This window comes from Magnolia sinica, chromosome 4, assembly GCF_029962835.1.
Source record: "Magnolia sinica isolate HGM2019 chromosome 4, MsV1, whole genome shotgun sequence".
In the NCBI taxonomy this organism is placed as follows: domain Eukaryota; kingdom Viridiplantae; phylum Streptophyta; class Magnoliopsida; order Magnoliales; family Magnoliaceae; genus Magnolia; species Magnolia sinica.
This window is the reverse complement of record NC_080576.1, coordinates 88,612,800-88,637,514: the sequence shown is the minus strand read 5'-3', so window position 1 is coordinate 88,637,514 and position 24,715 is coordinate 88,612,800. Positions and strand designations below refer to the sequence as shown.

Sequence of the window (24,715 nt, the reverse complement as noted above, 5' to 3'; positions counted from 1 at the left end):
TTTACATGTTTTTGAACAATATTTGAATTTTTTTTTTTCAGAGTATATATCATTGCAGTACATGTATGGAGTTTAGATCTACAGATGCATGCACTAACTCAGAGCTTTTAATCTGAATTTCTATTTTTAGTTTTTTGTATAAAAAAAAAAATCTGCTACTTTTTAATGAATAGTACCAGATTTATTTATTTATTTTATTCAAATTTCTAGGAGGGAATAATATCAAATAATTAGGGATATGCATTAGCGGGATAAATCCCACGGATTGCATAAATTTCAACACGTCTTAAAGGCATTCAGGTGATACAACAAATCAGCGATAATATTCATATGAATTTCAATTCTTTTTTTTTTCCTTCAAATTTCTTGGGAGGAATGATGTCAAATGCTTGGTGATATGCATTAATGGGATGAATCCCATGGATTGCATGAATTTGAGCTTGTTCTGAGGGCATTCGAGTAATCCACTAAATGCATTCCATTCATCCGAATTTATTTATTTTTTTTTTTCAAATTTCTCAAGGCGAATGATGCCAAATGCTTAGAGAGATATGCACTAGTGGATGTCAAATGCTTAGGGCTAAGCATTAGTGGGATGAGTTCCATAGATTGCATGAATGTCAAGCTGATTTGAGGGCATCCGAGTGGTCTATCATTGGCCCAACACTATTCATCAGAATGTAGATTTAAATTTTTAGTCTGTATTTATTTAAAATAATATTGTTTTTAACATTATATGTTTATATTTTGGTAGGAGCATGGTGCTTTTGAACCAGGTCAGGGTTGACAACTTGACGACTTGGACTTGGACGGGGGAAAGACTTTGATTTGTGACTTGTGTTATGAGTAGGAAAAAAGGCAGCCCAACCAAGAAATGAGAACATTGGATGGCAACATTGTGTGAGAGTGTGTGTGAACAGACAATGCCATAAAATACAGCTATCATGGCAGATTAGTAACTAAAGGAATTACACTTGTGAAACAGCAATTGGCACATCAAAAGGGGCAAGTAGCGTGATGCCCTAGGCATGCCAAGAGAAATAATGAAGATGATGCAGCAAAATTTGGAAGAGATTAAGTGGAAAAAACTACCACACAGAAGAAGCATAATGCTAATTCAAGGGCATTTTCACACCGGGCTCAAGAGGGGTGGCATGTGGGATGCAAGGGCACACTCGAGGTGGGCGGCCCGCGAAATCCATGGATTTGAGGCCTGTGTGAGGCAGGTGGCTCGTGTGAGGCGGAACCCATAGATTTGGGGCCCACGATAAGGGCTTGACCGAGGATCTAATCCATGGATTTAGGACCTGAGCTATGAGATAAATGGATTAATTCGCTATGTTCTATCAGTTCGAGCTTTTAACGTAAGTGGTTAATTGTCCTGCATCAAATTGGTATTAGAGCGGGAGGTCTCGTGTTTAAGACTCCTCACCGGGGGTGATTAATGCCGGAGCATTTTCACACCGAGCTCGAGTGGGTTGGCCTGTAGGATGCAAGGGTACACTTCGGGTGGGCGGCCCGTGGAACCCATGGATTTAGGGCCCACGAGAAGGGTTCGGCCGAGGACCTAACCCATGGATTTGGGGCTTGGGCAATAAGATAAAGGAATTAATTCACTATGATCTATCAATTCGAGCTTTTAGAGCAAGCGGTTAATTGTCCTGCATCAAATCCTCTCGACGAAACCTAAGTAGAAGTTTTTGGTCCCGATTATAGGGGTGTGGGTGATGATAATAATGTTAAGTCTAATGCAAATTCTAATAGGGAAGTGAAAATCACGAAAAGAGAGCCGACGCACCATTCATGAAGATGAAGACCATCGGCACATGTTTGGAAGGAGGGGGGGTCAATTCGTGACATAGGGGGGCAACAAGAGTGGGAGTGGAACTAAAAGTGTTAGTAGGGAAAGGGTGGGAGTGGGAGTCAGGGTATGTTCAGCAGTTTATAATGTAACTTTAGCCAACAAAAGATTTCACATGCTCCTTCGGTCGTTGATCATGTCATGTGGATATGGTGGAGCTAGGGAGGTCTTCATATGATCCCATTTTATTTATGAAAGAGGCGACAAAGCAAAGGATATTGAAACAAATATCAAGGAAAACTGCAGTTAAGAAGCTTCATAAGATAGCAACCAAGCTATTCATACAATGCAATATAGTTGCAAATGTTGCAAACTCCCCCTATTAACAAGTGGTAATAGAAGTAACAACAGAAGCAAGGGAAAGAGTTTGTGCACCCACGGCTCATAAGATTAGGGAGAAATGGACAGAATTACAGAGATGTAAGGGCATATGTAGCCACATTTAAATCATTATGACAAAGTAAATGATGCGTTATTATGTGTGATGGTTGGACTAGCCCAACCATATGAAACATAATAAACTTTATGGTCCACTGCCACTTGGAAACAGTGTTCCAAAAAGCCATTAATGCATCCGAGGTAATGAAAGATGGAGAGGAAAGTGTCATGCAAATTGTTGTCAACGATAAAGCATCATATAAAGTAGCTGGAAAATTGTTGATGGAGAAGCAAAAACATTTGTTCTCATCGCCATGTGTTGCACACTGTGTTGACTTATACTATAAGATATTGAAAAGAATAAAAATGTTGCAAAATTGATTGAAAATGTAAGGCAAGTCACAACCTAGATTTTACAATCATAACTAAGTAGTTGCCACGAAAGTTCACAAAAGAGAGAGTTACTTAGGCTTGAAGCAACTCGATTTGCCACAACTTTTATCACCCTTGAGAGTTGCTTTGAGCACGAGGAAAGTCGAGTGAGGCGTTTGCTTTCCGGAGGTGGCTCAACACAAACCATGGGCAAAAGACATCAGGGATACCAGTTGAGGTTGTGCAGACCATGAAAGATAACAACTATTAGAATAAAGTCTAAAACACCATCAAGGTAATGGAACCATTGATGAAAGTCCTTCATATTGTAGAATTTGATGAGATAACTACCGTGGGTTTCCTTTATGAAGCCACGGACAATGCAAAGTTTGATATTTGTCGTGATTGTGAGAACTATAAAGATTACTAGAAGATCGATAAACATCGCACAAATCAGCTTCACCACGAGTCCACGACATTCATGCAATAAGTAATAATATAGAAGCTAAGCACAATATCTATTACTCTTATTCTAGAAATATCTCATGCATAATCATTATGCTTATTACTAAGTTATTTTTACTATGTAATTATTAAAGTCCTTTGTTGTTTTCATTATTGTAATGTAGGTTATTATTTAAATCTGAAATACCAATATGTCACATCATTTATTGAGGATGAAGAGGTTCATGTTGAGCTGAAATTTTGACAAAGATAACGGAGCCTAACTTAGATATACAAATAAGACCGTTAAATGAAGTAGATTCAAGTCTTTAATTATTGGTCATTACGTATTCATTGCGTAAATATTTCGTTATTTCTATACTTCGAACAATATAAATGTTTTGGCATCTTATCCATAATTAGAAATATATGATTTTACCAAGGCAACTTCTCAAATCCACCTACATAAAGGACAATTTTTTAGACACCTTCAAGTAAGAAATTGATGTTTTATTATTATTAAATAGTCGTAGAAATTGTTTTATTAGGGATGTAGAGTGGTGCATTTGATAGTATTGCAATTGCATGCATAACATAATGGTTTTTTTTCTTTGTTTCCTATACAACTGGTTAGCGGCTTAATTTTATAGAGAAGTGTAGATGTTGTCAAAACAATAGCGGTAAAAGTTTTGAGCCAGAAAACTTCTTCCTCTAGCCGTGAGAGTAACTAGAGTTGTTTTAAGCTTAATCCATTCGTAGCAAAGGAATAGTTTGCAAACCAAGACATTGGACCAACTTGTCTAGATGCACTACAACATGAAATTAAGATTACGAAATGTGTAGCATGTGGTGAACTTGATTGAAGAATGTGACTTCTGTCCAATAATCTTAAACAATATCAACTACGAAGATGACCCACATCTACTTTAGTTGGAACAAAAGGGAAAAACAAGTAATAAAGGGCAGTGAGAAAGTCGAGGTACACAACCCAGCATTATGCACAAGCCGGCAAGAAAGTCGTGTAACTATTTTGAAGAAAGTTACAGAAGGTTTGAGCAAAGAATAGAGTGGCAGCGAAACCAAGACAAATAATGATGATGACGATATTAATGATGATGCACCTAGTCATGCTTCTAGTCGGCACAAGGGGATACAATCGTCCACAAAGTTCGAGATCAATGAGCATCAACAGAGCAGAGGACTTGTGAGTTTAGTGATTAATTATACCACTATCCGAGAAGGTTGGCATCAGTGGCACCAGAGGAGATGAGGCACAAGTAGGATATCATAAGCAAGGTGTTCCATATTGGTAACAATGACCATAACAATCACCACCATTACCGATACGAAGTATTAGCGTAACAGCCAATACGGGGGGCATAATAGCCGATACACCTCCATATCGGTTGAATTTTTATTTTTATTTTCTTGCTCGAAAAATTCTCTCTCTCTCTCTCTCTCTCTCTCTCTCTCTCTCTCTCTCTCTCTCTCTATATATATATCCAGAACATCCAGAAAAAATGTAAATATTCCAATATGCATTCATTTTTCTATTTTAAACATGTTCATGTTAGTGTAACGGCCCACTCTTCAATAAAAATGTTGTATCAAGCTATCTGATGAACTTACGAACCTGACAACCTAGGATCGATTGCAAAACTTCTACATTTAATTTATTAACTATATAATATCAATGATAAATTTATTAGAATAAATATAATATTAAAACATCTCACATTTGCAGGTTTTACTATTATTTATAGTATTTGTGTATCACATACTTTGCAACTCACGTATATTTCATTTCAACATATAGAATCTAGAGACTTTTGTTTCCTGTTATGTAATTCATATGTCTACACAATTTGACTTTATTTCCCTCAATAGATTTCTTCCAATAGATCTCCCAAAAAAAAAAAAAAAAAATCAAATTAAATTAAATTAAGGTGAATAGTGCTATCAATTTGGGGCTAATTTGTCGAACCACTCAATGCTCCAAATCAACCTCAAATTCATGTAATTAATTGACACTTACCCCACTAATGGTTTGGTGGACATTGGACAATGAAGATTGAAAAATATCAAATGGTCCTATTAGAAAAGATTAAAAAAAAAAAAAAACAAGTATCTACAAACGGTTAGCAACAACAATCCCATAATTTAATTGGTTAATTTTGAGTTGATGCTTCATGTACAAGTTTTTTAGGGCGCTATATGTGGAGCCTGCCTCGATGTATGTGTTGTTTATCCATACATTTTGCCAACCCATTTAAGGTATGGTCCAAAAATGAGGCAGATCTAAATCTCAGGTGGACCACTAGTAGGTGAGGCCCTGAACGTTGGCCCCACCTTGATGTATGTGTTGCATATCCATGCCGTCGACTTGTTTTGCTAACTCATTTTAAGGCATGGTCTAAAAAATGAGGCAAATTCAAATCTAAGGTGGACCACACAATAAGAAATAGTTGTGAATGAATGTCCACTATTGAAAACTTCCTAGGGTCTACTGTAATATTTATTGGCCATCCAACCTGTTGATTACGTCATATAGACCTAGATAAAGGGAGAACACAAATCTCAGCTTGATCCAAAACTCGTGGCCCCCAACAAGTTTTTAACGGTTGGCATTCAATCACACCACTGTTTCCTATGGTGTGGTCCACTAGAGATTTCGATCTGCCTCATTTTTGGGCTCATACCAAAAAATAATATGGCAAAACGGATGGACGGCATGGATAAAAACGAATGTATCATGATGGGGCCCACATAGCACTGTCCAATAGCGACTACGGCTAGGCAATCCGCGTGGGTGAGGCCCTGAGCATAGGGCCCACCTCAATGTATGTGTTGTATTTCCATTTTGTACATCTGTTTTGCCATCTCATTTTATGGCATGGTCCTAAAAAATGAAGCGGATGCACATCTCAGGTGGACCGCACCACATGAAAAAGTGGTCGTTGAACACCCACCATTTAAACTTTCCAGGGTCCAACGTAATGTTTATTTCCCATCCAACATGTTGATAAGGTCCAATGGACCTAGATGAAAGGGAAAACACAAATAGCAGCTTGATACAAAGATGTGGCCCCCAAGAAGCTTTTAATGGTGGAGATTCAATCCTTATTGTGTGGTCACTTGAGATTTGGATCTGCTTCACTTTAGGGATCGTGCCCTAAAACTAGCTGGAAAAACTGATGGACAGCATGGATATACGATAAATGCATTAAGGTGGGTCCCACAAAATAGTGCGTGCTCTTAGCATCAAAAACCACCGAAGTATTAAATATTTATTTTTTAAAATGTGGTAGTCGTGCTGTTTAGCCTCCTCTCGTTTAAAGAGGAGAGAGAGGGGAGGGAAAAATGAGAAACATAGGAGAGAGAAAGAGGGGGGGGCATGGTGTGCCAAAACGGTTACGTATCGGCCGTACGTAACGGCCGATACATAACGGTAACGGTGGGAACCGTTACGCGTTTCGAGGTCGTATCGGCCATTACCTGATTTTGTACCCGTATCGGCCAATACGGGCCCGTATCGAACGAATAACAATAGCTTCTTTTTTTTTCATTTTAAGCTCTGTTTTTGCTGTTTTTTTTAAACCTCTTGCTTCCAAACTGTTTCTCACTCCTCCTACTACTAATTTCGACCAACCTTAGCTAGGTATTTGAGATAAAAACACATTATATTACGGATTTTCTTGAATCAAAGCTCGGTGGGCCATTTTGCAGAAATTCATCAAAAATAGATATTTATACTTTTTTTAATATGTTTTGCTGTTTTAATCATGCCATATGATGTGTTAATCATAGTAGAACATGTTAATGTGCATTTTACAGATTTGGGGTGCCATTTAATAATTTTTTTATATTTTTTTCTATTTACGCATGAATTTTGGCCCCTTTTTTTAAAATTCAAAAAATCAATTTTTAATGGTTGTTTTGCTGTTTTAATCATGTCATTTGATGTGTTAATCATAGTAGAACATGTTAATGTGCATTTTACAAATTTGGGGTGCCATTATATATATTTTTTTATATTTTTTTCTATTTACGCATTTATTTTGGCCCTTTTTTTGAAAATTCGAAAAATCATTTTTTAATGTCTTTTGCTATTTTAATGATGTCATATGATGTGTTAATCATAGTAGAACATGTTAATGTGCATTTTACAGATTTGGGATGCCATTTTATATTTTTTTCTATTTACGCATTTATTTCGGCCCTTTTTTTGAAAATTCGAAAAATCATTTTTTAATGATTCTTTTGTTGTTTTAATGATGTCATATGATGTGTTAATCATAGTAGAACATGTTAATGTGCATTTTACATATTTGGGGTGCATTTTATATTATATTTTTTCTATTTACGCATTTATTTCGGCCCTTTTTTTGAAAATTCGAAAAATCATTTTTCAATGATTCCTTTGCTGTTTTAATGATGTCATATGATGTGTTAATCATAGTAGAACATGTTAATGTGCATTTTACATATTTGGGGTGCCATTTTATATTTTTTTTCTATTTACGCATGAATTTTGGCCCTCAAAAATAATTGCAAACACCTAAATGTAAGATATTTTCATATTACATTCATTCTAATATATCTATCATTGATAGTAAATAGTTAGAAAATTAAATATATGAATATTGTAGTCAAATTCATGTTATCTGGTTCATAAATTCATCAGACAGTCCGATACAACTTCTCACCAAAGAGTGGACCGTTACACCACCAAAAACATGTTCCAATTTATAAATGAATGCATATTTGGAATGCTTAGAATATTCCGGATTTAATCCATATTTTTTTGGGAAAAAAAAAAATTTTGCGCCGTTACGCCCCCATATCCGTATCGGTTTCGAAGGGCACCGTTACGCCAACCGATACCGATACGGGACACCTTGGGGGGGGGGGGATTGTAGACAATAGATGAAGAAGAAGTGGATGAGGATCCACAGCCGCTGCCATAGCAGCAACAGGTGCAGCCGCAATAAAAGAAGAAGAAACGAAGAAGGTAAGTTCTTTTTTATCTTTTTCCATTTTTTTCAGTTTTCTTTCAAGTTTTTTTTTTCCTAAAAACACTAATGTGGGGTAACGGTTGTTATGGTCTGTATTGGCCGTTACGATTTGTTTTTTCAAGGCCACCCCATTTCAACCACACAACGCATAACGATATCTGCCAACTCCCGTTACCGTTACGCATTGGCCGATACGTAATCGATTTGGCAAAACTTGACCAGAAGGCTTATGGATATGGACATGACCATGGACAGTTTAGGGAGGCTCGTGAGGAGCTTCCGTATTGGATCAGTCTTGGATATATATGTGGAGCAAGCAGATATGGATATCCAGATCTGGATCCGAGTCATTCGGCGCCGCAGTCTCAGACTCTCAACAACATTAGTACTCTACTAGTATGGCTATGGCTATGGCTATGGCTATGGCTATGGATCTATTTCTGCCACTAGTGGCTTTTCTTATTTATGTTCGACACAATAAATACCCAGTGACAGTGATGATCGTGATCGGTCATATCGAGTTTCATTGACATGGTATTTCCCTCCAGTTATTATGGATTTGTGGCACTCATTCCAAAACCGCAACTAGATAATGACAACATAGAGGTTGAACAGTGACATGTGGCAAGGTTTTCTTTTTGATGGTGACATGATTGGCAACTAATGTTTTTAAATTTATATTTGTCCTTTGAAATAACTTCAGCATTTATGACCTACGAGTTCACTTTATACATCATGCAATAACATCTTATGGACCAATACAACTATACTATGGTTGTTTGTGATAAAATAGTAATATAAATATAAATATAAATATATAATTCTCTTATTAGATTCATGTTCATTTAATCTTATTTATATTGAATCATTGACATTAGATATTCAGAAAATTAAATATAAGAATTTAGTAAGTCTAAGCCCTGTTAAGTTAATAAAAATCATTAGGTAACACAAGACAACATTCTTACCAAAGAATGGCCCATTACACTATCATATACATGTTCAAAACCAAAAAATATTACATTATTAGAATACTCTCATTTTTTCTAATTTTTAGTATTTTCCAATTTTTCTTCAAAAAATCTGACAGCTATAGGGCCGTAGCAGCCATTATGAAGCCCATAATGTAACGGTTTCAAAACCGGTGGTATTGTTATTGAATACCTTGCTAGTGGTAGCTCTTCAGGAGCCATAGTCTGACAAAAACTCCAACGGGCCTAGTTGTTACAATAAAAATGGTAATCAGACCCTACATTGCAGCAATATAGGATTGGGACTTGAGATACATATCCATGAATAGTCCATGTGGATTTTGCGCTTCTATATGGCACAAATATGCTTAAGGGACACATTGGAGCCAGAATGCACATGCACGTGACAACATGCTTGGGCTCTCTTCAACCAAACCTATACGAACTGAGCCAATACAGTCATGGGTCATTTAAAATATTAACTGCATGTTCGAAGTACTTGGAAAATAGATACAATAATGCAAAACATGTCCTTTTTTCCCAAATTATGTGGGTTGCCTCCATATTTTCTGAATAGATATGCATAATTGAGATATATAAAACCAGAATTTGGTTACAACTTGACAAAAATCAAACTATGAGATCATCTTGTCAAACTTAAGGTGAGACATGAAAGCCATTGTTTTGACTTTGTAGTTTACAAAACTAACCCGTGAAAAATTTTCAATTCATGCCTCTCTTAACTGCACAAAACCTTTCAAAATGTGCATTTAAATGATGACCTAAAGTTTGCACGAGCTGAAGCACAATGTCAATAGCATTGAGAGATGTTGACTGGAATCTTCAAGCTATTCTATATATTCATCAAGGAACCTTGAACCGTGTATAAACCTTGAACCGAAAACTATTACAAGGTAAAGTGTAGAAGCATAGGAAAGAGAGATGGCAGCTTCGACAGTTGAAAATTTCTGGACAAACAAATTTCAGAAGATCTTCAATAGTCTTCAGCTATCATCTACGTACTGTCTTCTTTTTTTTCTTTTTTCTTTTTTTCCTTTTTTGGAATACTGATATCATCTACATTCATAATCAATGTTATATTGAAGTCAGCTCTGTGGATTTTCTCAGTAAAGACAACCAAGAGAAACTTGACTCCACCACAAGGATAACTTTCAATGCTTGAGTAGGCATTATAGCTTTGATGGGAACCCTTCAAGAAATAATAGAACTTTATGTTAATTATTTTCTGCTAACTGTTTGTGTAAATACGTATTGCACATTGTTATTTATTTATGTCAACACATGAAAGGAATAGATAAAGAGTTTCAGTATATTGCAGATTTATGACCCTGTAACTAAAGAAGCATCCCCATAGAACTGTTGAAACTAGGGGAAAAAACGCATATTGAAGTCCTGAGTAGCAACAAGCCATTTAATATGGATGAAGTTGCCTCAAATGTGTCCTGAATTCAGGATGGAAGTGCACTATATTGCAGATTTATAACCCTGTAACTAAAGAAGCATCCCCATAGAACGGTTGAAACTAGGGGAAAAAACGCATATTGAAGTCCTGGGTAGCAACTAGCAACAAGCCATTTAATATGGATGAAGTTGTCTCAAATGTGTCCTGAATTCAGGATGGAAGTGAAGGTTAAGCATGCTATAAGTTCACCTCACTGTTACACTTCAATTTCTCTGGCCCGTCCTCTACAAGCAAAGATCCAAAAGACGTCTTGTGGTCTGCTTTTTTGGATGAAAATCCTAAATTCATTTAATAATGAAAGAAGTTAGAAGCTGAGTGAACTGCAGAACAAACAATATAATACAAAACTGGCGAACACAGTAAAGGGACAACATATGAGTATGAACTGAAAGTCGTGCTGGAGCAAATGCTGGAAACATCACACTTGGAACTAACCACATACGCCTTAAATTGACCTTCTGACAAGCTACACAATAATGGCTTTGATGGAAGGAATATAAGATATAGGAAGTGAAATAGAATAAACCATTGATAAATACAAATTGAAAGATCAACATGTCAAGAACAAGCATACGTAAAGAAAATAGGAATTACTAACAACAACCACCTGCATCCACCAACAAGCAAGCACAAATACAAAAGGATTTACTAACAACAACCACCAGCATCCACCAACTAGCAAGCACAAAAACACAAGGATTTACTCTGAGTGCAAGTATATGGTCCAGTATGCAATACAATTTGCTTCCAAGTGCATATGGGAGGCCAAGAGAGGGAAAGTGACTTCTCCAAAATCCCAGCAATGACAAGATTGAGGTTATTTTCTAATCCTGCAAAGCTTGTGATGCTTTGGTGGACCAAAGAGGTATTAAACAGTGCTCAGGCCAATAGATTTGTGCATAATGTTCAGTTTTTTGGTTTGAATAACAGCATGAGTAGGGAGCAATGGTTCAGTAATTCAAAATGCCGATATGATAGGAGTCGAAGTGGATGGCCCAATGCACGTAAATCCTACAAACTTTAGCAAAGTTTTACTAGACCAAAGAGCTATTATACGCTTAAGCTGAGACATGTAGAAGTGGTGCCCATGGTTCAGTGGTCCAAAATGTTGATACAATGGGAGTCGTTGTCAATGACCCATGCACCAAAAATTCCCCGGATTGGAAGATCCTAGCTAGAGAATACTTGCCCTTCTATCGGCAGAAAGGGAACTGTTAGGGTCATTTCGATTGGCAGAATTATGATGCCCCAAAATTCAAATACACACCATCAGAAGAGCCCCAACATTTGGGGGATACAGGGAATCACAATAGCTAGAAATTAGGATGCCGATTAGGCATCCGAATACCCGAAAAAGATGGCAATTCAAATCTCCGAATAAATGATGGATTTTCAAGAGAATTCCCACCAAGTTCCCATGCCTCCTGCTATGTATCTCAGACGATATCATGGCAATAGTGTGCTATTGCAAATTGTAACCAGATGGCCATGTTCATCTATCTGGACCTCCAGTCCGGCCGGTGGTGCACTTGACCAATAGATCCCACGTGCGTACATGATGGACCAACTCTTATATGGGTATGCATCCAGACGTCTTCTTCAACATGCTTTGAAACTTTGAACATTATGCATTGATTGGAGACTGTTGCTTGATCTAACTATCCATCTCTAGTTCACTGATCATGTGGGCTGCCATGTTCCAATCACTTTGTCTTATGACCTTGGCTCGTTCATGAAGCAAACACCTGTATTTTTGTCCTTGGCCTCTTCTTGCGTCTGTAAGTAGGCTACTAATGGGTCTGCCATTTATATTCTTCATCATAGCCTATAGCAAGCATACCGTTGAATTATGGCTGGCAAATTTGACAGATGTGCATTGAAGGTAGCAGCCTGTATTTTGGATGGTCAAAATTGATTGAAGATTGATCTGATGGGACATGGTGTAAAACTGATGATCAGCAACAGTGTATTCATGCAATGATCAGGGACGCACTCAACATGGCCCAGGAAACTGTAGTTTATGGACCCTTTTTTTTGTTTTTCAAAAGATTGTTTCCATATCAAAAAAACATCAGCTGTACATCTGAGGTACCCCTTTACATAAAACAGGGGGCCATCCATGAAAGCACGTATTAATTACAAAAAGCTATCTGCAAGGGAATCAGACTATCCTAATAGAGCCCAATCCAACTTTATCCAGAAAGATAGAGCCTCTAACCTGGTGAGGAAGCTCCACCTGACGTTCGAAGGAGGCGGAAGATTGAGAAGCACTCCCTAACCTTGCCATATAATCTGCTGGCGTGTTCCCTTCCCGCAGCATAGCATGCACAAATCTGATTCGGACTCTTCGCTACAACTGGTGAATCCTATGTAACCACATCTTCCATTTCCAACCCGGCGTTGCTTCTCCATTGAGCAGATCAACCACCAGGTTTGAATCAGATTCAATAATAATTTGGTTGTAGCCCCTGTGGATTCCGAGAGTAAGTCCGTCATGCACTGCACGCAATTCTGCAACCGTGTTCGTGCCGACCCCATAACCTGCATAAAAACCGAAAAGAAAATTGCCCGCCTCCCCTCTACATATTCCACCACCACCTGCGTTGCCCGGATTACCTCTAGACGAGCCATCAACATTGATTTTCACCCATCCAGGCGTTGGCCGCTCCCATCTAATCAGAACTGCATGACCAATTTCTCGAGAGACAGGAGGCTCGACAACATTTATCCTTGAATTTTCAGTCCGCCCTGGTCCAGGTGCGCCACCATCAATGTGGGGGCTGGATAGAAGAGCATCCCACCACCTAATTTTGGCCAGGATTCGATCCGAGGAAACCTGCACCCCGTCAAATACCACACCATTTCGTGCTATCCATATCTCCCAAATTGCAATGCAAGGAATAAGCATATGACATACCTATTTGTTTCGCTTAGAAGAGACCGCCACCCACCACTGAACGAGTCGGGCCTCAATCAATAACGCTGCCATAACGTTAATGCTTAACCATCTGCCCATTGTTCGCCATACAGTATGTGCGACGCTGTTGTTGACAAACAGATGAAGCGGAGTCTCAATGTCGTGGGGCTGGGAAACATGACTGGAACAGCAAACACACCTGGAAGCAAGCTGTACACCTCTGGATTGCACCGCACTGTCAACCGGGACCGCATTTTGGAGAACCTTCCAGACAAGTAGGGAGATTTTTGGTGGCAGAGTAGCATGCCAAACCCATCTAGTCCAACTCCGACCCGGCCCTTGGTCCCTGCTCAGAGACCACGCAGATTTAACTGAGAAATCCCCAGAAGATGTGAATGGCCAGAAAGGAGTGTCAGCGCCCTCGGAGGTACAATAACCTACCTGAAAAATATGCTCAATTACTCTCTGAGGAAGAATAGGGAACACCGCTGACGGGGGAAGAGGACCACTTGGGCCGATCACCTGACACACCTGAATATCTTGCAACCCTTCTGGCACCTCTACTTCAACCAACTGCGCAAGAGGTCCTAGGCCTGTCCAATTCGTCTGCCAGAAATTACAATTACCGGCCCCTATATGCCATTGAACTCGGGATTCCACCAGAGGAATGAGTTCCCTGATTCTTTTCTACAAAGGAGAAGACATCCGCCTCATTCGATCTATTACCCCTTGCGACAAATCCTGATGATACTTGGCCACCATGTAACATTTCCACACATTATCCTCCTGTCCAAATTTCATTGACCATGCCATTTTAATTCGAAAAGCTTTCATAATGTCTTCAAGTTTTCTAAAACCAATACCCCCCTCGGTTTTTAGCGTTGCTAGCGAGTGCCAATTTTTCCAGTAACACTTTATTTTTCCTTCTGACCAGCCCCAGAAAAAATTCGCCATCTGCTTCTCAATTAATTTTAGCACCTGAGAAGGAATATGTACCGCCGCCATAGTATGAACTGGAATACTTGCTAGGACATTCTTCACGAGAACCACTCTCCCTGCCTGGGATAAAATACAGGCTTTCCACCCATTAATACGACCGACAACCCTATCTACCAACGGCTTAAATTCACTTGCTTTGATTCTTCCGTCTGCCAATGGAACACCCAGATAAGTTAGCGCTGATGACGAATTACCGAAACCGAGGATAGCCTCAATCATCCTAATTCTTGCACCGGGAAGCTTTTTTGAGCAGAAGAAGGAGCTTTTCCTTAGATTGATAGTTTGTTTCGAGGATGCTTGGAAGGAGTCGAGGAATTTCTTCAGCCGAATCGGCGTGGATTTGCTTCCATTGGTGAAAATTAGCGTATCGTCAGCATATAGCAAATGCGAGATCAATGGGCATCCTCTAGACACAGCAAAAGGCCGGCAAATCTGACTATAGAACAGGCTTTTGAGCCCCCTACTAAGAGCCTCAGGAGAAAGAATAAACAAGCTTGGAGAAATCAAGTCTCCCTGCCTAAGACCTCTTGAGGATTTGAAAAAACATGCCATCTCTCCATTTATAAGAACGGAAAACCAACAATTCGCCCAACATTTTTCTACCATCTCTACCCAACTTCTGCTGAAACCAAACCGGTCCAGAACCTGCTTCAAAAAGTCCCAGTTTACCCTGTCATAAGCTTTGTCCATATCTAATTTCAAGACAATGTTTCCCCCGCGTACCAATCTGTTTAATTCCCAGAACAACTCTTGAGATAATGCAATATTTTCCCCTATCGAACGCCCCTGAACGAAGGCCCCCTGTTCCGACGATATCAATAGAGGCAGAATCTGGCTAAGCCTCCTGTTTCAAACTACAATCTTCGCAAAAATTTTATACAGACAAGTACACAAACTGATAGGGCGGTATTCCGAGAACTGCTTAGGCGCAGCTGATTTCGAAATTAAGCAGATAATAGTAGCCAAAACTAACCTTGGAATATTCCCTCCTTGAAAGAAAAAGGAATCGCCCTATGTATGTCGAGACCCACCACGTCCCAGCAGGTCTGAAAAAAACTGGCTGAAAATCCATCTGGCCCCGCCGCGCTGTCCTTTGGGATGGAAAAGACTGTTGTTCGAACCTCCAGCATCGACGGGATCTGCAGCAACTGGTCATTATGGGCCTGCTCAACCAACTGAGGAATACATTGTAGCAGATCCTGGTCAATCTGACAAGAATTGGCACTAAAAAATTGCTGAAAATGATCCACCGCTACTGCCTTTAATTCTGCTTGGTTTTCCACAATCTGCCCCGAACCCAATTCCACTCGACTAATAAGAGCTCTCCTTTGTCGTTCCATCATCGAGGCATGAAAGAACCTTGTGTTCTTGTCTCCCTCCGACAGCCAGTCCACCCTCGATTTCTGTTTCCAAAAGATTTCCTGCATTATCTCCAAGGATGCTAACCTGGCAGTATTTTCGTTGATTTGTTGCTGCAAGATGGCTGAATGTTCGTTCGACCCTGATGAAGATTGAATCTGATCCTCAAGCTCGCCTGCCAATTGCTCCGCTAGCTTTATCTGCTCAAAAATGTTACCAAAAACCTCAATGTTCCAAATTTTCAGATTATGTTTTACCTATTTGAGTGTAGATAGCACATTGTAGACTGGATGAGACGATTCCACTTTGTTCCACACTGTCCTGACCCTAAATATTTCTTAAATAGCCTAGATTCGGAAACCCGTAGAACAATCACAGTGGTATAGGAAGGACCAAATGCTAGTTGGCATTTTAATAATATGAGGCCTGCTTGATTTTTTTTTTATTTTTTTTTTAAGACACGGGGTGTCCCCACCTCTTTTTGAAGTGAGACTAATCCCTGCAGATATAGGCAATCACCCACAACCATGTCCATCGGGTAAAGCCAAGGAGGGGAATTGAACCCTCACCTATAGGGAGCAAACCTACGGTAAAGTCGGAGGCCCGCTTGATTATAACCACCAATATATAATGTGGATCATGTTTGGGTACCAGTATTTCATGATCATCCACCAGGTTAAGGATAAGTCAATTCATAACCATCCTTGTGGACACGGTTGATTCTTAAGCTTTTATCCAGTCATTTATGCTCATGCACTACATGTGCGCAAATTTCACAAATGTGATCAACATCAAGCTACTCATAATTTTGGTCACACAATTCACAATTAGTGATGCGGACACAGGTGCATTCAAGGTGTACCAACGAAGAAAGCGCCAACCACAAGTGTCGTCCTTGTGGATAGGCGAATATTGAGGAGCTGAAGACCTTTTACATGTGATTGGACATATAGAAGACCCCACTTAGGGAAGACACATGTGAAGGAAGATTGGAGAAATAAGACCGAGCGCCCAAACTTTCCCATACTTATGTTATTTGCGCGTTTTTTGACTTAGTTAGGGGTCTTTTAGTAATCTTATATCTTTATTTGCTTATCCTAGGGGTATTTTAGGACAAACAAATTTCAGAAGATCTTCAATAGTCTTCAGCTATCATCTACATACTGTCTTCTTTTTTTTCTTTTTTCTTTTTTTCCTTTTTTGGAATACTGATATCATCTACATTCATAATCAATGTTACATTGAAGTCAGCTCTGTGGATTTTCTCAGTAAAGACAACCAAGAGAAACTTGACTCCACCACAAGGATAACTTTCAATGCTTGAGTAGGCATTATAGCTTTGAGGGGAACCCTTCAAGAAATAATAGAACTTTATGTTAATTATTTTCTGCTAACTGTTTGTGTAAATACGTATTGCACATTGTTATTTATTTATGTCAACACATGAAAGGAATAGATAAAGAGTTTCAGTATATTGCAGATTTATGACCCTGTAACTAAAGAAGCAACCCCATAGAACTGTTGAAACTAGGGGAAAAAATGCATATTGAAGTCCTGAGTAGCAACAAGCCATTTAATATGGATGAAGTTGTCTCAAATGTGTCCTGAATTCAGGATGGAAGTGCAGTGTATTGCAGATTTATGACCGTGTAACTAAAGAAGCATCCCCATAGAATGGTTGAAACTAGGGGAAAAAACACATATTGAAGTCCTGGGTAGCAACTAGCAACAAGCCATTTAATATGGATGAAGTTGTCTCAAATGTGTCCTGAATTCAGGATGGAAGTGAAGGTTAAGCATGCTATAAGTTCACCTCACTGTTACACTTCAATTTCTCTGCCCCATCCTCTACAAGCAAAGATCCAAAAGACGTCTTGTGGTCTGCTTTTTTGGATGAAAATCCTAAATTCATTTAATAATGAAAGAAGTTAGAAGCTGAGCGAACTGCAGAACAAACAATATAATACAAAACTGGCAAACACAGTAAAGGGACAACATATGAGCATGAACTGAAAGTCGTGCTGGAGCAAATGCTGGAAACATCACACTTGGAACTAACTACATACGCCTTAAATTGACCTTCTGACAAGCTACACAATAATGGCTTTGATGGAAAGAATATAAGATATAGGAAGTGAAATAGTATAAACCATTGATAAATACAAATTGAAAGATCAACTTGTCAAGAACAAGCATACGTAAAGAAAATAGGAATTACTAACAACAACCACCTGCATCCACCAACGAGCAAGCACAAATACAAAAGGATTTACTAACAACAACCACCAGCATCCACCAACTAGCAAGCACAAAAACACAAGGATTTACTCTTAGAGTGCAAGTATATGGTCCAGTATGCAATACAATTTGCTTCCAAGTGCATATGGGAGGCCAAGAGAGGGAAAGTGACATCTCCAAAATCCCAGCAATGACAAGATTGAGGTTATTTTCTAATCCTGCAAAGCTTGTGATGCTTTGGTGGACCAAAGAGGTATTAAACAGTGCTCAGGCCAATAGATTTGTGCATAATGTTCAGTTTTTTGGTTTGAATAACAGCATGAGTAGGGAGCAATGGTTCAGTAATTCAAAATGCCGATATGATAGGAGTTGAAGTGGATGGCCCAATGCACGTAAATCCTACAAACTTTAGCAAAGCTTTACTGGACCAAAGAGCTATTATACGCTTAAGCTGAGAGATGTAGAAGTGGTGCCCATGGTTCAGTGGTCCAAAACGTTGATACAATGGGAGTCGTTGTCAATGACCAATGCACCAAAAATTCCCCGGATTGGAAGATCCTAGCTAGAGAATACTTGCCCTTCTATCGGCAGAAAGGGAACTGTTAGGGTCATTTCGATTGGCAGAATTATGATGCCCCAAAATTCAAATACCCACCATCGGAAAAGCCCCAACATTTGGGGGATACAGGGAATCACAATAGCTAGAAATTAGGATGCCGATTAGGCATCCGAATACCCGAAAAAGATGGCAATTCAAATCTCCGAATAAATGATGGATTTTCAAGAGAATTCCCACCAAGTTCCCATGCCTCCTGCTATGTATCTCAGAGGATATCATGGCAATAGTGTGCTAATGCAAATTGTAACCAGATGGCCATGTTCATCGATCTGGACCTCCAGTCCGGCTGGTGGTGCACTTGACCAATAGATCCCACGTGCGTACATGATGGACCAACTCTTATATGGGTATGCATCCAGACGTCTTCTTCAACATGATTTGAAACTTTGAACATAATGCATTGAATGGAGACTGTTGCTTGATCTAACTATCCATCTCTAGTTCACTGATCATGTGGGCTGCCATGTTCCAATCACTTTGTCTTATGACCTTGGCTCGTTCATGAAGCAAACACCTGTATTTTTGTCCTTGGCCTCTTCTTGCGTCTGTAAGTAGGCTACTAATGGGTCTGCCATTTATATTCTTCGTCATAGCCTATAGCGAGCATACCGTTGAATTATGGCTGGCAAATTTGACAGATGTGCATTGAAGGTAGCAGCCTGTATTTTGGTTGATTTGTTGCTGCAAGATGGCTGAATGTTCGTTCGACCCTGATGAAGATTGAATCTGATCCTCAAGCTCGCCTGCCAATTGCTCCGCTAGCTTTATCTGCTCAAAAATGTTACCAAAAACCTCAATGTTCCAAATTTTCAGATTATGTTTTACCTATTTGAGTGTAGATAGCACATTGTAGACTGGATGAGACGATTCCACTTTGTTCCACACTGTCCTGACCCTGAATATTTCTTAAATAGCCTAGATTCGGAAACCCATAGAACAGTCATAGTGGTATAGGAAGGACCAAATGCTAGTTGGCATTTTAATAATATGAGGCCTGCTTGATTTTATTTTTTTTTTTTTTAAGACACAGGGTGTCCCCACCTCTTTTTGAAGTGAGACTAATCCCTACAGATACAGGCAATCACCCACAACCATATGTATCAGGTAAAGCCAAGGGGGGGAATTGAACCCTCACCTATAGGGAGCAAACCTACGGTAAAGTGGATCATGTCTGGGTACCAGTATTTCATGATCATCCACCAGGTTAAGTATAAGTCAATTCATAACCATCCTCGTGGACACGGTTGATTCTTAAGCTTTTATCCAGTCATTTATGCTCATGCACTACATGTGCGCAAATTTCACAAATATGGTCAACATCAAGCTACTCATAATTTTGATCACACAATGCACAATTAGTAGTTAAAATTTGAGTTTGATCACGTGAATTGGTGGGCCACACCTTTTCTTTCGATTTGGATGCTTCTCAAATAATAAACAAAACACTAGTACACTTATGATTTCCACTTCGTAAGCTAGCCAAACACATATCACAATTCTAGGAATCACAATGCCCTACTGCAGGGCGTTAGCCAAATGGAGAAATCTTAATTGTCAGCAATTGCAATGCCCAGAAATTACAATACCTGTTTTTTTTTTCGGAAAGGTAACATTATCAAGGATTGAACCCTGGATCACCCACACAACTACTCTGTCTCCACCAGTTCATCTAATGAGCAGCCCATAATATCAAGGGTTTGAATCACTTAAAAAAGGGCTTCAGTTGTATGAATTGAAAACCTGACTAGTACAGTATGCACAGACTGAGCAATGTATAACACTTCGTGGATTAAATGCCACTGGTATATTCTTCTTTCATTAATTTTAGTTGTAAATTACCCTTATGATCTTCCTTGCTTTCTCTATTATTTTCTGCCACAACTAGCAGACAAGATAAAAATAGCAATGCCCTATGCCCATTATCTATTGAATCCAGTGTTCGAAATATTGGTATCACATTACATATCACATTCTTGGGATACGGATACGTATCGGTTATCACATAGGATATATCGGTTGTATCGTGTAATGTATCGCTGTTGTTGGAAACATGGGGAAACATTGGGAAATTGGTTGGATTTTTCGATGAAACTTCGGTGATTGTTAAAAAAGACATCAATACACACTTATAAATCAAAACATTACAAAAAACAAGTACACATAATAGGTTTTCTTTGTATGGGGTCCTAATCTATGCGTTGTCTAACTCAACTGATGCAAGTATATTCAATGTCTATTCATATAATTTATAAATGTAAGAAGACATGTGGAAACACAAACAATACATTCAAAAGCAAAAGAAGAAACACTAGATTGGGTTACAAACATCGTTTATGTGATGTTTGAACATAAAGAATGCAAACGATTTACGAGAAATTGGAAATTTTTGATTTTTTTTCAATTTTTCGCAACTCGGCCCATCTCCTCCAAATCTCGAAATCGAAGCTCCCAATCAGAGCATGAAAAATCATGAATTTGTAACAGTTTGACACTAATTTAACATGAATTATAGAAAATAAGAGCATCAAAATTCGAAAATGCTCACTCGATCGAACATTTGGGATATATCACACTACTTGTGCGTTTCGTATCGCACTGGTGGGATACAAGATATATCGTGGGATATATCGGCCGATATCGTCGATATTTAAAACAGTGGTTGCATCTGACTGTCAGGGAAGCCATATGCCCCACGAAGAAAAGAGGTCATTAAAAAAGAACACTTCCACCCACATGTGTAGGAAGCATAACATCCATAGGCCAACAAAGGAAAATTTATTGATGTTCGCTGCTGACCAATTATCCATCCATCACCCCAAACGAGCAATCTGAACACTACCATGCTTGATTAAAACCAGATTCACATTGTGTTAGACAATTCTTTCAATATTCAAAAGTACGTACGACGATAAATCATCCAAAGAGAGAATCAGATCGTCAATTCATTTAGGTACTGTCATACGTTTAGAGGGAATTTCTTATCATCTTACTGTATTGATCAAAAAGATTCCCAAAAAAAAAAAAATGGTGAATGGGATATTATATTATGAACACACCCTAGGGATCGATACCAAGACCTCAAGTGGTGAAACGAGGTATCTCCACTCAGTCTACCAATTGAGCTATGGATCAGGGTGTGTGTACTGACTTGGGTGTGTACTAACAAGTTAACCCCACAAAAAAAAATAATAATAATAATAATATTATTATTATTATTATTATGAACAAAAACGATTTCAAACTTTGATGGAAAAATAAAAAAGAACAATGTAAAGAAGAGGAATATTTCAAATTGATTTTTTATATCTGTTATCATCATATCTAAGTTCAATATACCCAAATAAGTTGCATACGCATGGATGCTATTCACCATATTATATTCCATAAAGGTACCCAATCATTCTAGATTTAGATGGATAATAACTATAAACGAAATGTCAAATGAGACACCTTCAATTACTAGGATTTCCATCATCAGTCACAGCAAAATTTAATAAAGAAACATAAAAGTGATACACAGTAAAATGCAGAAGTATTACATGCATGAAACAAGTAACTAGATAAGAATTGTTTCATCAATAATTAAGAGAAAAACACCCAAATTGAGAGAAGGAAGAAGGGCTTGCAAGGATGACACATGTGAATATAAATACACGTGTAAATATAAATATAAACAATACACACGCACGCGCGCATCCGACCTTCACAAACACAACCAAGAAAAGAGAGCTCACCTAACTGACTCCACATCTCATGATTTGGTTTCCCATCCTCGCCTTCAAGTGGAGGAATGCGTGATAGAATATTGTACATCTTATGAATAGCAAGCTCTGCGCTGCTTCAAAAGGAATATGATATCATATAAGCAGTGCAGCAGCTTTTGTTTCCAAAGAAAATATTTTGGCAGACTAAAGGCACAATGCAATGAGAATATATACTTTCTCGGATAGGAAGGAAATGGTTGTGATATGTAAATGACATCAAAGAGTGAAAGGGCAACACAAATACAACCACTCTCAATTCAAAAGTTTGATGAACCACTAAAGGCAGCAAGAATGTTACATAATATTTCGAAAACCAGTAATTCAAACGGAACTCAACCAAATTGACTACACTTCTTCGTGCATCCAGTACTCCATATCAACAAAACAGTGTCCCAAAATGGGCCCGAATGCTGACCGAGGCCATCCAAAGGATCCCGATTATAAATATGGACCACATCAAGCGTTCAGATTGAACTTACTGACAATCAGGACCAGATCAAAGGTCCTTATGGAAGATTTGGACCCACAAATCCAACCGGATGTCCCAGATTATATTTGCCCAAAACATGGCAGGAAGCAGCAGCAGATATCAGTGTAGGAGCAGGGAAGCGTCTGTTTAAAAATGTTATCAAGTTCAAACAGCTAGAAGCAGGAATAGGTTTGGGAGTGCAAGCCTGAGGTGCGATTTGAAATGGGGGTGGCACCTGGGTACAAGGTTAATGCAACTAAGGCCCAATCATCGACTGGTTGAACCGTTGAGACCACAAGTCAACTGTACGCTATTCTAGGGCCATCAGAACATAAAGTTTTTAGGGTTTTGTACAAACCACACAGCCCTTGGATTGTATATTTACTAGGTTTTGGACTCTTTCTTTTAGCTTTCCATGTTTAGTTTGTTATCTTCATTTTATACAAGTTAATTTAATGCTTGGTAGCGGCCTTAGATACCCTCTCATCATCGTTGCTAGCGATTCTTTTTTAGTTTTTGTTTTTACCTCTTTCAAGTGGTGTACTGTTAACAATTTTTCGTTGCCATTCAAAAAATAAAAATAAAAATAATTTAGATTGAATTTGGCAACATATATGATCCAGTACGATTCTCGCATGGAGTACGATTCTCGCATGGACTATATCAAGAAGATCCCTGAATTTTAATTGAGACCTATAGATACACCATAAAACAAAAGTACAGACCTATGAAATGATTTTCTATATCAAGAAGATCCCTGAGTTTACTTGAGGCTTATATATAATACACCATAAAGCAAACGTATGGACCTATGACATGATTTTCATGAATTAAATTGAGTTATCCTGGGGTTTGCTGTAATTGATTTGATCAGCAACCAATTTTCATTCAAAATAAAAGCAAATAGATCTCCCTCCCTCCTCCGTCTTTTTTTTACACCAACAATATAGATACGCTCAGATCAAATTGAGACATCAAAGTTGTGAGCCGCAACAGTGGGAAATGTTCAATAGAGATCCAGCCAAGAAAACCACAACCCTTCATTTTAAAAAATAAATGGGTTCACTAGGAAAAGGAAAAACAAGTAAAATATAAACAAGCAGAATAGTAAAGAAAATAAAACAAGCATGAGAACTAGGAAATCCAAGAAGAAATCAGAAGGAGAAAATGGCCCACAATATGGATACTCATACCACTAATTAACGCTATCTGCCAAATAGCCCAGGCACTTCTTTTTTTGTGGAACAAAAAAAAAAAAAGACTAACAAGGACAACCTATTCCCAGAGAAGTTCTGAAAGCTCAATACCCCACACCGCCTACCACACGCACACACGCAGAGAGAAAGGGTTAGCTCCCCAGCTCTCAATTCAGCCCCCTTGCACGTACAAAAGAGAATGGGTTAGTTCCCCAGCTCCCAATTCAGCCTCCTTGCATGTACAAAAAGCATTGACTATCCATTCCACATTCCACACTCATGAACTATGACTGTAAATCTGAAACAAGATCCCCAATCTCATTCGCTAGGAAAAGAAAATCCCCAAGGTTCCACATAATTAGACAAGGCCCAGTTGAAGGCATTGATATGACCTTCTACAATAAACAGACCAGAGGACACTGAAGAGCTTTTAACATTCTCTAATAGCCTGGATCTCAACTTCCTTAGAATCTCCAATGCATGTTCCCCTAAGAAGAGAAAATTAATTGCTCTAAAAAGCATGTCACCATCAGATGCACCAACTTTCTAATATGAGTTATTGACATATCGTCAAAGTTTAACTTTCACACCTAGCAGGTGGATTCACCCTTCTTTTCTTTTCTTTTTAAT

General features: G+C 38.7%; 1 protein-coding gene across 1 annotated transcript in view; it reads right to left on the bottom strand.

Moving 5' to 3' along the window:
- LOC131243347 (protein NUCLEOLAR COMPLEX ASSOCIATED 4) overlaps positions 1–24,715 on the bottom strand; it is a 72,637-nt gene that overhangs the window by 39,348 nt on the left and 8,574 nt on the right. Inside the window, exons 6-7 of the mRNA XM_058242644.1 lie at positions 22,391–22,494; positions 17,613–17,701 (exon numbers count right to left, since the gene is read on the bottom strand). Coding sequence (XP_058098627.1) covers positions 17,613–17,701; positions 22,391–22,494 — 193 coding nt within the window. The remainder of the gene's footprint in view (positions 1–17,612; positions 17,702–22,390; positions 22,495–24,715) is intronic.